Raw genomic sequence first — 16,709 nt, 5'->3', positions numbered from 1 at the left:
AAGAGACCTGGGAGTGATGGTAGACACATCATTGAAGGCGTCGGCGCAGTGCACCACAGCCTCAAGGAAGGCAAACAAAATGTTGGGCATCATTAAGAAGGGTATCACGACCAGGACAAAGGAAGTCATCCTGCCACTGTATCGTGCAATGGTGCGCCCGCACCTGGAGTACTGTGTCCAGTACTGGTCGCCGTACCTCAAGAAGGACATGGCGGTACTTGAGAGAGTCCAGAGAAGAGCAACTAAGCTAATAAAGGGAATGGAGGACCTCTCATATACTGACAGACTGGAAAAGCTGGGGCTTTTCTCCCTGGAAAAGCGGAGACTTAGAGGAGACATGATAGAAACCTTCAAGATCATGAAGGGCATAGAAAGAGTAGACAGGGACAGATTTTTCAAATTATGGGGAACCACAAGTACAAGGGGGCACTCAGAGAAATTGAAAGGGGGAAGGTTTAGAACAAACGCCAGGAAGTTCTTTTTCACCCAGAGGGTGGTGGATACATGGAACATGCTACCGGAGGATGTGATAAGCAGGAGCACGCTACAGGACTTCAAAGAAGGTTTGGATAGGTACCTGGAAGACAAAGGAATTGAGGGGTACAGATAGGAGTAGAGGTAGGTTATAGGGATAGGATTAGAGAATTAGAGGCAGTTACAAAATCAGTCAGGGACACTGTTCAGGCAATTAGGCCTGATGGGCCGCCACGGGAGCGGACCGCTGGGCAAGATGGACCTCTGGTCTGCCTCAGCGGAGGCAACTTCTTATGTTCTTAACTAAGTCCCGGTGTTTGCGATTGATTCTACTAAGTTGATGTGATTTCCTATCATAATTTAAAACACAGAGGGGTAACCACATTAATCCAATTTTTTCACAAAAAATTGGCTTGATTCTTGAATTCTTCTTGTGTAGAACATAGCCTTTGATATCTGAGAAACTGGATAGCTTTGCTTAAGGTGAGATGGATGAAAGCTATCATAGTGCAGTGTATTGCGGTTGGTCTCTTACCTAAATACTGTGAACATCAATGTGTTGCCTGAACATAATAGTTTTACATTCACGAACGAAATTTCAGTGCATAAACTTAGGGCTCCTTTTACGAAGGCGCATTAAGGCCTTAACACGCGGAATAGCATGCACTAAAATGCCACACGCGCTAACCGTTACCACCTCCTCTTGAGCAGGCGGTAGTTTTTCAGCTAGCACGCGCTAATCCAGTGTGTACGTAAAAGGAGCCCCTAGTTTTTGAGTGTTGCTCATTAAGCCACTGAACAGAACATTCTAAAGCAGCACGATCACCTATCCAAAAGAAGAAAATATCATCAGTAAATCTAGTCTATTGAAGGACCCATACTTTGTAGGGAAAATCCACTAACCATTGTGCTTCCAATATGGGCATAAACAAATTGACTATGGATAGGGTTATTAAGGGCCCTATAGCTACACCAGATACTTGTTTATAATATTTCCCATTGAACACAAAAAATTGTTTCACGCATAGCAGTAGTGGCCGATGTAATCAAAAATTCTGTAGGTACACAGAATGAACCGGTACGCTGGTCCAAAAACTCTGTCGTTACTAATAGTGCTTCATCCTGTAAGATTACAGTATATTATATATTTTTGCATTTTTATTTTGCCAAAGAAAGTTTTGAGAATGCTAATTGCTGGATTAAACAGCTAACATGGAAGTGACCCATTAGTGGCATGGAATGGGAAGGAATTGCACCTTAAAGCTAATGCAGCAGAAAGCATAGTAACATAGTAAATGACAGCAGATAAAGACCTTTTTTCTTAGATATTTCTAGATGGTCCTTTTTCTTAGATATTTCTGGTCCAGAAACCCAGATCCCTGCCCAGTAATGTGCTTAGGTTCTATCTACTGGAGTCTCCGTCAAAGCTCACTCCAGCTCATCTTAACCATCCCAGCCATCCGGCCCATCCTCAACTGAATGTCCATATATGGGACACAGACCGTGCAAGTCTGACCTTCAATATATACCCATGGCAACTTCGATACCGATGAGCAATCTATGTACCATAGCTTAAGTGCACAGAAACTTTCTGAACACACTGTATTATGTATTATGAAGAACTATGTTTTAGATAAAGGAGCAAATTGATTAATGTAGGTTGAATATTTGGAGTGTTGCTAAAAAGAAGATTGCCAATTTTTTTTGTAGGCCTGACTGTGTTTAAATATTTTGGCATACACCGTTACTACAGCAGCATCAGAGATATTCAGGACTGCAACACACCAAATGATACCTTTTTAAAAATTTGGTTTAAATTTATTTGACTCATTTTCTTAGGACTTGCCTATATAAGCAGTCAATGTCCACAACTCTTCCTCTCCCCAGTTAGGGCACTGGTCTTTGACCTAGGGGCCTCCGCGTGAGCGGACTGCTGGGCACGATGGACCACCGGTCTGACCCAGCAGCGGCCATTCTTATGTTATTAGGTAACTACATTCCATGTTATTTATTATTAAATCTACAAAAGTGAAAGTGGATAAATATATAAATAACAATAAATAATTTGCTCCACTTGATCAGCTGAGAGTATTATCTCGATGGAAGAAAATGCCTCAGGTTTGCTCTGGCAGGGCATAAATGCTCAAGCGTCCTCCATCCACTTCATCGGCAGAAAAAACTTCCATGGAGAACATACAGTTGCCGCTAAGCTCGTCAATGTTGCTAGAGGATATCTCAGACCCATATTTAAAACGAGCTCAGTGGTAAACTTTTAGGTTTAAAGTAAAAAGGCCGGTGCACTCTGCACCCTTGCTCCAGTCATTATTCTATCTGGCTCAGAAAGCTACATGGACAACCCTACAAGGCTCATCAATCAGAGCAGCCCAGTGCTGGTCTTCTCATGGTACTCAAGGAACTCTACAACACCTGCTGTGAATATTAGCAGTCCATCTGGGATATTATTTCCACTTACTATGTCATTGATCATTTTCCGCTCTATAATACTACCCTCTCATACTCCACTGGAGTACTGCAAATTATTTGATATTCTTACTGCGGTTGAAATCCAGATTGTATTGCTTCACCGGAAATCGACAGCTCACTCCACAGTTATACAGTGGTGATCTCTCAAATTGCCACATATGAATATCAGGAGTAACCTAAGGAAATACTTTTTTACAGAAAGGGTGGTAGATGCATGGAGCAGTCTCCCGGAAGAGGTGGTGGAAACAGAGACTGTGTCTGAGTTCAAGAGGGTCTGGGCTAATCACATGGGATCTCTTAGAGAGAGGAAGAGATAATGGTTACGGCGGATGGGCCATTTGGCCTTTATCTGCCATCATGTTTCTAAGTATAGGGAAACCAAGCCATTATGACATCACCGATGAGGTTGGCTCTTAGACATTGGTGGAATGAGGCATTATGACATCGCAATACGAGAGGCCGCTGAAAAGTTCTCAACCCAGCCAAGAAGAGAATGATGTGGAGCCATGAAACTTACTAGTTATTCCACACTGTATCTGAATTCAAGAAAGCCTGGGATAGGCAAGTGCGATCTCTTAGAGAGAGGAAGAGATAATGGTTACTGCGGATGGGCAGACTGGATGAGCCATTTGGCCTTTATTTGCCGTCAAGTTTCTCTGTTCAGTATAAAACAATTTAATCAGTTTTGTCTATTCCATGTTTCCTGATATTTTGTGTTTTGTAGTTTTACCACTATGCTGGTTTTTTGTTATGCCTGTTATGAATATTGCTCTTTTCTATACATAGCTCATACCTTCGGTTTTGCATACTTATGTTTATCCATTGTTTATTTTCAGTTGTACATGTACAGCTTTATAAAATTCAATAAACATATTGAAAAAATGCATTAACAATTAATGCAGAGGTTTTGCAGTTACTGTGAATTAACATTGATGTTAACATGCATTAAATGCAAAATCTTTGTACTTTTTAGTAGACTCTTAAGAGCACTAAAACTAATTGAAATTTAAAAAACAATTGGACTCCTTTATTATTAGAAAGGGGGCCGTATTTGATTTGTATGAAAGAAAGTGGTACTCTGACTTTTTAGATTTCCCATGCCCTCCCTTTCCCCACCTCTATGCTTCTTTTCAACCCATGCTCTTCAACATATTTATAAATGACCTGGAGATTGGTACGACAAGTGAGGTGATTAAATTTGCATACGATACAAAGTTATTCAGAATAGTGAAGACACAGGAGGATTGCAAAGACCTGCAACGTGACATAAACATGCTTGAGAAATGGGCCGCGACATGGCAAATGAGGTTTAACTTGGATAAATATAAGGTGATGCATGTCGGTAATAAAAATCTTACACACGAATATAGAGAGACCCCCTAGGAAAGAGATTTGGGAGTACTGGTCGACAAGTCAATGAAGCCGTCTGCGCAATGCACAGCTGCAACGAAAAGGGCGAACAGAATGTTAGAAATGATTAAGAAGGGGATCACGAACAGATCGGAGAAGGTTATCATGCCACTGTACCGGGCCATGGTGCGCCCTCACCTGGAATACTGTGTCCAGCACTGGTCGCCGTACATGAAGAAGGACACAGTACTACTCGAAAGGGTCCAGAAAAGAGCAACTAGAATGGTTAAGGGGCTGGAGGAGTTGCCGTACAGTGAGAGATTAGAGAAACTGGGCCTCTTCTCCCTTGAAAAGAGGGGACATGATCGAAACATTCAAGATAATGAAGGGAATAGAATTAGTAAATAAAGACAGGTTGTTCACCCTCTCCAAGGCAGAGAGAATGAGAGGGCACTCTCTAAAGCTAAAGGGGATAGATTCCGTACAAACATAAGGAAGCTCTTCTTCACCCAGAGAGCGGTAGAAAACTAGAATGCTCTTCCGGAGTCTATTATAGGGGAAAACACCTTCCAGGGATTCAAGACAAAGTTAGACAAGTTCCTGCTGAATCAGAACGTACACAAGTAAGGCTAGTCTCAGGGCACTGGTCTTTGATCTAAGGGCCGCCGCGTGAGCGGACTGTTGGGCACGATGGACCACTGGTCTGACCCAGCAGCGGCAATACTAATCAAAATGCATTTAAATACTACACAGTTAAGACACAAGAACCTAAGAATTGCCGCTGCTGGGTCAGACCAGCAGTCCGCTCCCACGGCGGGCCCATAGGTCAAAGACCAGTGCCCTGACTGAGTCTAGCCTTACCTGCGTACTTTCTGATAAGGTCATTTGCTAACGCAAGTAACATATGAGATTTGTTTTTGCATAAGACAGTTGCTCCAGCTTGTGATTATTACTGACTATGATCAGCATTTTTTCCAACAAAAAAAATGCATGCAGTCAGTATTTTTGCAGGTGGTTATGCTTTCTGGAAGGATCTTTCTTCACAATCGCTAATGGGTGACCAAGCAAAATATACACATAGTTAATAACACTGATTAATTGCTGCAGTCAAAGCAGTCGCATAATTTATTGCTATTCTGAAGCAGTAAGTGCAAGAATGATAAACCATGTAATAATAGCCTTGCTAATTACAGAAAACACACCTGCTATCATCGAATATCATTTTGGTTTATAACAGGGTTTCCTCTGTCAGCATTAATTCTGTTTCATAAAGAAGAGAGCACACTGCAAAATTTTATTACCAAAGCAGCTTGCTCTTCCAAATCATTACATAGCCAGTATATATATCTGTCTTCTAATAAAGGATATCCTGTTTTCCTCAACCTTTTATGTATATAAATAGAAAAAAGATAAATATATAGCTGTATATAATGTTGATTGATTCTGCATGACGAGAACATCACCATACAGCATTATTAATGCAGCAATATTTAGATATAATGGGACACGTGGCAAGTAGATGTTCTTATACATAAATCACTGATTTTTAACCACAGAAAGGCGGTATATCAAATCCCATTTCCCCTTTCATATGTTAGCAAATGTTAGAAACTAAGGCGTACTAGTCACACTTTAAATGTCTTATTCCCAGCACTTTTGTATTTTTTGTGACCAATACAAATAAGCCAGTATTTTACAAAAGGGCAGGACACAATGTTTAAGCCACTAAAACATATAGGGCCGATGCATTTGTGTCAAGGGTGTTGTGTCAGCGACACCTGTCCTCAGTTCTGGATAGCACAGCGACGTACATCCAACACCAGATGAATATCAGTACTTAGACCACCTTTAAATAACAAGTAAGTGCTGCCACAGCATGTCCTGCTGACTGCAAGAGAGCAGAGAGAGATCGGCTGTGAGCCTCACTGCTCTTTCTGCCCACCCAAGTCTGTCATCTTAAACCACTCTGCCTCCATACCTGCTACCTTCCCCATCTTTCGATACCATAGTAACATAGTAAATGATGGCAGATAAATAATAATAATAACTTTATTTTTCTATACCGCCATAGGGTGGAGTTAAGGATGGGTATTTAATAAGCGATTTATTAAGCACTAATAAAACTTGGAAACTTGGAATTAGGAGAGGGATCTCCAGGAGAGCAGACTCAGGGAGGTGGGTCTGTGAAGTGGGCAGACTTGATGGGCTATGGCCCTTATCTGCCGTAATTTTTCTATGTTTCTATGTTTCATAGTCAAACTGACTTCTAGGCGGTTCACATAGAAAGAAGGCTGGACAATCAGCGAATTACAAAATGCAAGAAGAGGGATGTTACATAGTAAATTGGAGAAGCATGAATATATGAGAGAAGAAAGATGTTACATAATACATTGGGGTTGAAAGGGAAAGAATACCTGAGAGAGGTCATCTGATTAAGCAAGGAATTTGTCAAATAGAACGGTTTTAATTGATTTTCGGAATGTGTTGTAGGTCTGTCTGGCTTTATTTATGTGGCTTCCCAGCCAAGTTTGCTGTCTGTTTGCTTGGAACATGAAGGTTCTGTCTAGAAAGGATTTGTATTTGCAGCCTGTGATCTTCGGGTATGCAAAACATAGTAACATAGTAAATGACGGCAGATAAAGACCCGAATGGTCCATCCAGTCTGCCCAACCTGATTCAATTTTAATTTATTTTTAATTTTTTCTTCTTAGTTATTTCTGGGCAAGAATCCAAAGCTTTACCCGGTACTGTGCTTAGGTTCCAACTGCCGAAATCTCTGTCAAGACTCACTCCAGCCCATCTACACCCTCCCAGCCATTGAAGCCCTCCCCTGCCCATCCTCCACCAAACGGCCATACACAGACACAGACCGTGCAAGTCTGCCCAGTAACTGGCCTAGTTCAATATTTAATATTATTTTCTGATTCTAAATCTTCTGTGTTCATCCCACGCTTCTTTGAACTCAGTCACAGTTATACTCTCCACCACCTCTCTCGGGAGCGCATTCCAGGCATCCACTACCCTCTCCGTAAAGTAGAATTTCCTAACATTGCCCCTGAATCTACCACCCCTCAACCTCAAATTATGTCCTCTGGTTTTACCATTTTCCTTTCTCTGGAAAAGATTTTGTTCTACGTTAATACCCTTCAAGTATTTGAACGTCTGAATCATATCTCCCCTGTCTCTCCTTTCCTCTAGGGTATACATATTCAGGGCTTCCAGTCTTTCCTCATACGTCTTCTGGCGCAAGCCTCCTATCATTTTCGTCGCCCTCCTCTGGACCGCCTCAAGTCTTCTTACGTCTTTCGCCAGATACGGTCTCCAAAACTGAACACAATACTCCAAGTGGGGCCTCACCAATGACCTGTACAGGGGCATCAACATCTTCTTCCTTCTACTGACTATACCTCTCTTTATACAGCCCAGCATCCTTCTGGCAGTAGCCACTGCCTTGTCACACAGTTTTTTCGCCTTTAGATCTCCGGACACTATAACCCCAAGGTCCCTCTCCCCGTCCGTGCATATCAGCTTCTCTCCTCCCAGCATATACGGTTCCTTCCTATTATTAATCCCCAAATGCATTACTCTGCATTTCTTTGCATTGAATTTTAGTTGCCAGGCATTAGACCATTCCTCTAACTTTTGCAGATCCTTTTTCATATTTTCCACTCCCTCTTCGGTGTCTACTCTGTTACAAATCTTGGTATCATCTGCAAAAAGGCACACTTTTCCTTCTAACCCTTCAGCAATGTCACTTACATACATATTGAACAGGATTGGCCCCAGCACCGAACCCTGAGGGACTCCACTAGTCACCTTTCCTTCCTTCGAGCGACTTCCATTAACCACCACCCTCTGGCGTCTGTCCGACAGCCAGTTTCTGACCCAGTTCACCACTTTGGGTCCTAACTTCAGCCCTTCAAGTTTGTTCAACAGCCTCCTATGAGGAACTGTATCAAAGGCTTTGCTGAAATCCAAGTAAATTACATCTAGCATATGTCCTCGATCCAGCTCTCTGGTCACCCAATCAAAAAATTCAATCAGGTTCGTTTGGCACGATTTACCTTTTGTAAAGCCATGTTGCCTCGGATCCTGTAACCCATTAGATTCAAGGAAATACACTATCCTTTCTTTCAGCAACACTTCCATTATTTTTCCAACAACTGAAGTGAGGCTCACCGGCCTGTAGTTTCCTGCTTCATCCCTGTGACCACCTTTATGAATAGGGACCACATCCGCTCTCCTTCAATCCCCAGGAATCACTCCCGTGTCCAGAGATTTGTTGAACAAGTCTTTAATAGGACTCGCCAGAACCTCTCTGAGCTCCCTTAATATCCTGGGATGGATCCCGTCTGGTCCCATCGCTTTGTCCACCTTCAGTTTTTCAAGTTGCTCATAAACACCCTCCTCCGTAAACGGCGCAGAATCTACTCCATTTTCTCGTGTAACTTTGCCAGACAATCTCGGTCCTTCTCCAGGATTTTCTTCTGTGAACACAGAACAGAAGTATTTGTTTAGCAAAGATGTTTTTGTTTCTGGTTGTGCGTGTGGGGTTGTGTAGAGTGAAGTGAGTTTGCAGGTAGGAAGGTGCTAGGCCCCAGACTTGTTTGAAGCAGATACAAGCAAATTTCAACAGTATTCGCGCCTCCACAGGTAGCCAGTGTAATTTCTTATAATAGGGGCTAGTGTGGTCTTTTTTTCTCAGTCCAAAGATCAAGCGATAAAGACCCGAGTGGTCCATCCAGTCTGCCCAACCATACATGCGCCATAAATTAATTTAGTTTAAATGGTCCTTAGATATTTCTGGCCCAGAAACCCCGAGCCCTGCCCAGTAGTGTGCTTAGGTTCCATCTACCGGAGTCTCCATCTAAGCTCAGTCCAGCCCATCGAAACCCTCCCCAGCTCATCCTCAACTGAACGTCCATATACAGAACACAGGCCATGCAAGCCTGCCCAGTACTGGCCTTAGTTCCATCAAAGTATACCCATTATTTTCTGATTAGAGATCCTCTGTGTTTGAACTCTGTCACCGTTTTCATCCAAATACTTCTGCTCCCCAAATACATCCCCTCACCTGCCTCTTTCCTCTCCCCCTCTGGGTTTAGTGGATCCTATTTGTGATCCTGTCTGGTTTTTAGCACCTTGGAGCAGGGCTAAACATTTTGAGTGTAGGATGGAGGGGAGGAGTAGCTTAGTGCTTGGAGCATAAAGGGGTGCTCAGTTCAAATCCCGCTGCTGCTCCTTGTGATCTTGGACATATCATTTAACCCTCCGTTGTCTTAGGTTCAAAATTAGATTTTGAGCCTGATGGGGTTGAGCTACTGCTGGAAAAAGGTGTGAGCAAAATAAATAAACATTTTTACCCCCAGGCCCGTGTAAAACCTTATACAATTCAGATTGGAGTGGAGGAGTAGCTTTGTAGTTAAAGCACGAGACTTGACAGGAGTGCCTGGTTATAATTCCCTACAGAGCAGTGCAAAACATTCAACAGCCTGCTTTCTTTTCTTTCTTTTTTTTAAACCTTTATTTAATCAGCACAGTACAGAAATGGAACAAGATACATACATACACTCAGAGCAGGACAATACATTTTGCTCCCCAAAGTAGTACTAAACGATTTGGCATACTGTGACAAGGAGAGTCCTGCAGTGCTCTAAAACTATCCCTAAATCTACCCCTAGAAGCAGGCAGGTTAGGGAAACTGCCCTGTAGAATTTATCCCCAGTGAAAGGCAACCCAAAAGTGACCCGATTATACTTGCCTAGTTCTAGTGTAGGGCAAGCTAAAGGCAAAGAACTACAGGTACCAGCATGCAGGGGATAGCAAAACCCACAAAGGGATTAGCTCCTACAATCAGCTGTGCTGGGAGTAAGGTTAGTAAAAAGGGAAGCTATCCAGGCTCATTAGCAAAGCACCAGAGAACCACAGGTGTTTCTGGAGGTAATCAGCTCCATGCTAGAGAAAAGGATGTGGTCTCTAGGCAAAGGAGGCAGCCACAAACTTACAGCATTCCTGAATCCTTGAGGAGAAGCAGACCTGTGCAAGCCCAGATTCAGAAGGCAGAGACCAGCACTTCCCAGAACAAGCAGGTAGAAAACCTCAGAGCTGAAGCCTCCAATCTTTCTTCTGAAGGAGGTACTGAATATGAGATGGAAATGTCAGTAGAGGATATGGAAATGGAGCCTGAGGAATTAGGCATGTTTGAGGGCATGGTTATGGAGGGAAGTAAAAGCTGTTTCTGATAATGTGGTGTTGCCTCACAAACAAAGTAACAGAAAAATTAACAATTACTGCTTCTGATTAACTAAGTGTAACAGAAGAATTAAGAAGCCCATGCTTAGGGTGTTAGGGCTAATTACACCCTGAGAATTGCTCCAGAGGCAAGCTGTTTGAAGTTGCCATATTTTCTTTTCTTGAACTGTAAAGTGAATAAGTATGGTGGGCTAACAGGATGTTTAGCCACTAATGAGTTTTTTGTTTGTATGTTTTTTGAATGGCATTACAGTATAAAGCCAGAAAATAAAGTTATCTTAAAATTCACACTAAACACCTGTACTAGATCTTTTTATTTGATGCAGACACCCCGCTACCCTCCATGCCTCGTTCAATTGCTCGGTTGAGGATTGGATGACCCAGGTCAGGGCTCGGACTACTCCAGTCCAGGTCTTACCCGGTCACAATACATGTGGAGGGGCATAATCAAAAGAAACGTCTAAGTCCGTTTTGGCCTAAGTCGGACACTGGAAAAGGTCCATTTTTGAAAAATATGTCCAGCATTTTTTTTTTTAATTGTCCAACTGTACATCCAGTCATCTGATCGCCCAGACCTTTAAGTTATCCATCTTTATACCCCATTTTCATCCAAAAATTCATCCAAATCACAAACGCCTAGAAAAAGTCCTTTTGGGTGCGGGAGGGGCCAGAAAAGTGATGGACTGGACACCCAGATATGGCACCAGAGTAGTGGGGTACCTTACAGGGCACTGCTGTGAACTTCACAAAAACAGAAACATCTCACTACAGCTCCCTTATAGGTCATGGTGAGCCCCCCCCAAAAAAAAAACACTCCCTGAACCTACTAGACCCACCTATCTACCACCTCAATAGCCTTTATGGCTGCAGGAGCTACTTATATGGCAATACAAAAGGGTTTGGGGAGTGTACATTTTTCATGATGAATGCAGTGATTAGAGTGGCTTATGGGCCTGGGTCCTTCTTTCCATGGTTCACTAACCCACCCCCAAGACCACTTAAGCCAGCTCTACTAGGCTTTCCTATGCCAGGCTGCCAGATGCTGATGTTCTGGAGGCAGATATATAAAGTTGTTATTACGATTTTTAGTGGAGGGAGGGTCAGTGATCACTGGGGCAGTGTGTGGGGGTCTGTACTTCGTGTTTGCAGTGGTTATTTGCTCACTTTGGATACCTTCTGTGGACTTAGACCTGGGTTTAGATGGAATATTTCCAGCATTTAATAAACACTTATTTTCCTGTTCATATACTACAAAGTTTAGGGTCTCTTCTATACCCATGTCTGAAAGACAATCCAGTTACCTTCACAGAGGATATGAAAACTTAGGCAACATAGAGTAAAGAAGTATTTTCTCTGGTTTGTTTTAAATGTACTACTTAGTAACTTCCCACATTTTTAAGAGGATACAGCATTTATACCTATACTTTAAAGCATTAATCTGTGTAACTAATAATTTCTGGAGACCTTTGAGCTGAGCAGCTTTACAAGGCTACACTGCCCTTCATCACCTTTAGAGCCCAATTTACAAATTCTGTTATCACACATAAGCTGCAGTAAAACCCATTGCATAAAATGAGGTTTGTGGCAGACAACTTGCATTAGCCCTTTTTATTATACACTAATCATTTGTTAAAAGGGTCTTTGACATCATATTACAATGTCTGACATGTACAATGTACTCCAATAAAACTAAATACTGCCTGATTTTTGGAGCTTATGAAATTAAAACTTCATGAAAATGATGTATTAACTTTATTAGCAGATCCAACTCATTCTCTAAATTCTCTCATAAGAACTTAAGCATTGCCTCTGCCGAGTCAGACCATAGGTCCATCACGCCCAGCAGTCCGCTCCCACGGCAGCCCCCCAAGTCAAGGACCTGTAGTGATCTATTACTCTAGGGCGTTTTGTATTGTATAGTAACCCTCTAAATATACCCCTGGATCTCTCCCAGGTTAAAAAAAAAAAATTATCTGAAGTGTCAGGATGCAAAGTAAATGGGGATGAATCAAATAAGGATAGTTTTTCTTATATTCCCTACTCTTCATGCATCCTCATATCTGTTCTCTTCTTCTGTCCTGTTGCTCAAGTAATGTGAGATCTCTCTCCACTGTCTTTCTTTGCTTTATGGGGGTGACAGCACAACAGAGTAGGCTTCCATCTGCATCCCCCTTTCCTGTAAATTCCTGTCACCTTATGACATGAACATCTCACATAGGGTCCTATTTCCAGAGATAGAGAGACAGGCCATCATTGCAGTATAGCATTGCACACTGTTCCATTTATGGGGGGTGAAACCTTGGAGGAATTGGAACAGCCGGGTTTTTTCAGCAATGAAGGTAGTGGTGTGCAGGCAGAGAGGTTAACATTACAACTGCAGTAAGACATTTTGAGAGTTGACTACAGGGAGGGGACCAGGTAAAACCTTGAAAGATAAAACTGCTTTTGTAATATTACTGCTCTGAACGGCATTTGTTTTCAGCACTAGCATGGTACAATTTGTTACTATCCATGCAGTCTTATTGTAGACTGGTGAAATGTAAAGAAGGAGCAGATGAGTTTTTCTAGTTGTCATGGTTACCGGTGAGTTGTGGATCATATCACACAGGCTGGGAAAAATTCATCTGAGACGAAGACTTCCACACTTACCTCAAGCACTAAATTCTGACGGCAGCATCGATTGGGGGAAATTGCATATAGCTTCATGTAAGTGCTCGTTGGTCTTCATACCTGGAAGCCAGGAAGGAAATATACAGGGGCTTCATTCAGTATTTGCTGTACTGCCTATCATTAATACTATAGTAGTTGTAATATTCAGATGTGAAGTTCCTCTTTGATATCTTTAACAAAGCATATAAGTTGTTTAATGTGGAGGGAAATCATTTTATGATTTATAGTAGCGCACACCGTGAAAGTAAAATATCTGCATAAAATATTTATATCCAACCAGGAGCGAATGCAAACATGTTTAACCTCAAGAACTGTTGTTGAAATGCATCTTGCTCTTTTTAGTAGAGAAAGCAAAGTTACTCAGCCGTACCAAGTGTTCTTCGAGGACAGCGTGACATATATTGCCACATATGCCCATTAAATCTGCCTCAGTTACTGGAAACCTACTTTATCTCTGGTCTTCTCTCTCTTATAGGCTTCCTTTTACGAGGGTGCATTGATGGATTTAGTGCATGGTAATTGCCATGCAGCCCATTGTATACTTGTGGGCTGCATGAGAGTGTGGCACAGTGGTTAAAGCTACAGCCCCAGTACTCTGAGGTTGTGGGTTCAAACCTACACTGCTCCTTGTGACCCTGGGCAAGTCACTTAATCACCCCATTGCCCCTTGGAAGAACAGTATAGAAAAATTGAATAAATAAATAGTGTGACAAGCTTCAGCCTCTGATAACCAGAGCTGGTATTGTGATGTCATAATGCCTCATTCCATCAGTGTCTAAGAGCCAACCTCATCAGGGATGTCACAATGGCTTGATAGCCCTTTACATGGTTCACTTTCACCACATTTTGATTTCTAGAGTGGTTAAAGCTACAGCCTCCGCACCCTGAGGTTGTGGGTTGAAACCTACACTGCTCCTTGTGACCCTGGGCAAGTCGCTTAATCCCCTCATTGCCCCAGGTACATTAGATAGATTGTGAGCTCACTAGGACAGACAGGGAAATATGCCTGAGTACATGAATAAATTAATGTAAATTGTTCTGCGCTCCTTTTTGAGAACGGTATAGAAAATTGGATGAATAGATAAATTAGCATGTGCTAAATCTAATAGCACACCTTAGTAAAACGATCCCTTAATCCTCTGCATATTACAACTGACTTTTCACAAAATAAGCAGACAAGGGCTATTAAGGTAATCCAAAGTGTACTGCTCTCAATTTTTCAACAGGTCACGAAAGAGCTAAAACAATATGACAACAAAATTATAGAATGCAAGTTTGAAAATAACAGCTGGGTCTTCATGAGACAGAGGATAGACAAAAGCTTTCCAAATTCATATGACACTGCCATGGGTAAGATAAAGTTAATTCTATACATAATAAGTTTCTTCTGTTGAGCAATTGTATAGTATTTACTTCTTAAGAGGGAATTAACAAATTATGAATAAAACATATTTTAGTTAAATATAAGTGGAATTAGTGTTTCCAAAGCTGTAAGTTGAATATTGATTCACACGGATGTATCATGTGACTTTCATTCCCATTAGTGTTTCTTTTTTGGCTCCTCGTATTCAGAAAATTCTTAGTCCCTAAATTAGATTCCTGTATTTTTGCCATATTTTCATCAAAGCTTAGAAGCCTAAGGGCTCCTTTTACGAAGCCGCGTTAGGGCCTTAACGCACAGAATAGCGCGCTAGCCGCTACCGCCTCCTCTTGAGCAGGTGGCAGTTTTTCGACTAGCGCGCACTAATCCGGTGCGTGCGCTAAAAATGCTAGCGTACCTTCGTAAAAGGAGCCCTAAGTTCTCAGCTGAAAATTCATCTTAATGTAAGAGCTTAAATATTATACTCGTTTAGATTTATGAGTCTTATATACAGTATGGCCTGGATTCTCAAATCGGCGCCGATATCAGCGGCCACCAATCGTGTGTCAATCGCACATCGGCGCTGGTTTCAGAATTGCACCGATGTGAAGGATAAGCACCGGAAATATAGGCCAAGGATTTCAATGCAAAAGTAGGAAGTACATCTGAAGATGCAATGGTTGGAAAGCACAGCATAGGAGAAAGAAATGAAGCTGGTGATAACTTAGTACAGTTTTGCAAAACAAACCGTCAATCATGAATACGTATTTCCAACACCACAAACATTGCCAGTACATGTGGACCTCTCCAAATGGCATGTATCGAAATCAAATTGACTACATCTGCAAAGGACAGAGAGAGAAATCTGCATTTTTGACTGCAAGGACTAATCCAGGAGCTACTTGTGGAAGTTGCCACGAGCTTTTGACATACAAGATCAAAGTAAAACTTCACAAGAAGATCATTAGAGACCTCCCAAAATATGACATTAGAAATATTCCATCAGACTATTGGATAAAGCTTCCAACAGAGTTGCCAGTCTTGATACAGGAAATAGAGATTCCGAAGGGTCATGGTATGACATCAAAATGGTAATTGGTGATGAAGCTTAAAAAAAACCACTCCAGAAGAGAAAGACAGCCAAGAAATCACCTTGTATCTCGGAAGAAACCAGAAAAGTAGCAGAACAAAGATGACAAGCAAAACATTTTGGTGATGAGAGAAAGTATCGCAAATGAACCGAGGTGTTTCAACATCAAGTTCAGCAAGACAAATAATGATATCTCAGAAAATTGAATTGGAACATGTAAACAGAAAAACCAGATTAGCATATCAGGAGGTTAAGAGATTGCGGCAGATATTCCAGCCTTGATTGGGGATGCTTAAAGAAGCCAATGGAATGATACTGAATGATCCATTTAGTCTGCCCATCCACAGTAAACATTATCTCTTTCTCTCCCTAAGACATCCCATGTCTGTCTCAACCACTTCTGGGAGACTGTTCTACGCATCTACCACCCTTTCTGTAAAAAAGCATTTCCTTAGATTACGCCAGAGCCTATCACCTCTTAATTTCATCCTATGCCTTCTCATTTCAGAGCTTCCTTTCAATTGAAAGAGACTCGACTCGTGCATCTTTATACCACATAGGTATTTAAACGCTCTATCACATCTCCCCTCTTCCTCCTTTCTCTAAAGTATACCTATTGAGATCTTTAAGTCTGTCCCCATATGCCTTTATGATGAAGACCATGCACCATTTTAGTAGCCTTCCTCTGGACTGACTCCATCCATTTTATATCTTTTTGAAGTTGCGGTCTTTAGAATTGTACACAATATTCTAAATGAGGTCTCACCAGAGTCCTATACAGGGGCATCAATATCTCCTTTTTCCTACTAGACATAAGTCTTCCTATGCACCCTACTATCCTTCTAACTTTCACAGTCACCTTTTCAACTTGTTTGCTCACCTTAAGATCATCACATGCAATCACACCAAAGTCCCGCTCTTCTGTCTTGCACATAAGTTCTTCACCCCCTAAACTCTACTGTTCCTTCGGGTTTTTGCATTTGCATGACCTTACATTTCTTAGCATTAAATTTTAGCTGCCGAATTTCA

At 41.8% G+C, this 16,709-nt stretch overlaps 1 protein-coding gene across 1 annotated transcript in view; it reads left to right on the top strand.

Annotated features, from left to right (window-relative positions):
• RNGTT (RNA guanylyltransferase and 5'-phosphatase) overlaps nt 1–16,709 on the top strand; it is a 599,480-nt gene that overhangs the window by 572,007 nt on the left and 10,764 nt on the right. The window contains exon 15 of the mRNA XM_033938319.1: nt 14,457–14,580. Coding sequence (XP_033794210.1) covers nt 14,457–14,580 — 124 coding nt within the window. The remainder of the gene's footprint in view (nt 1–14,456; nt 14,581–16,709) is intronic.

Source organism: Geotrypetes seraphini, chromosome 3, assembly GCF_902459505.1.
Source record: "Geotrypetes seraphini chromosome 3, aGeoSer1.1, whole genome shotgun sequence".
Taxonomy (NCBI): domain Eukaryota; kingdom Metazoa; phylum Chordata; class Amphibia; order Gymnophiona; family Dermophiidae; genus Geotrypetes; species Geotrypetes seraphini.
This window is presented reverse-complemented; position numbering and strand designations above follow the sequence as displayed.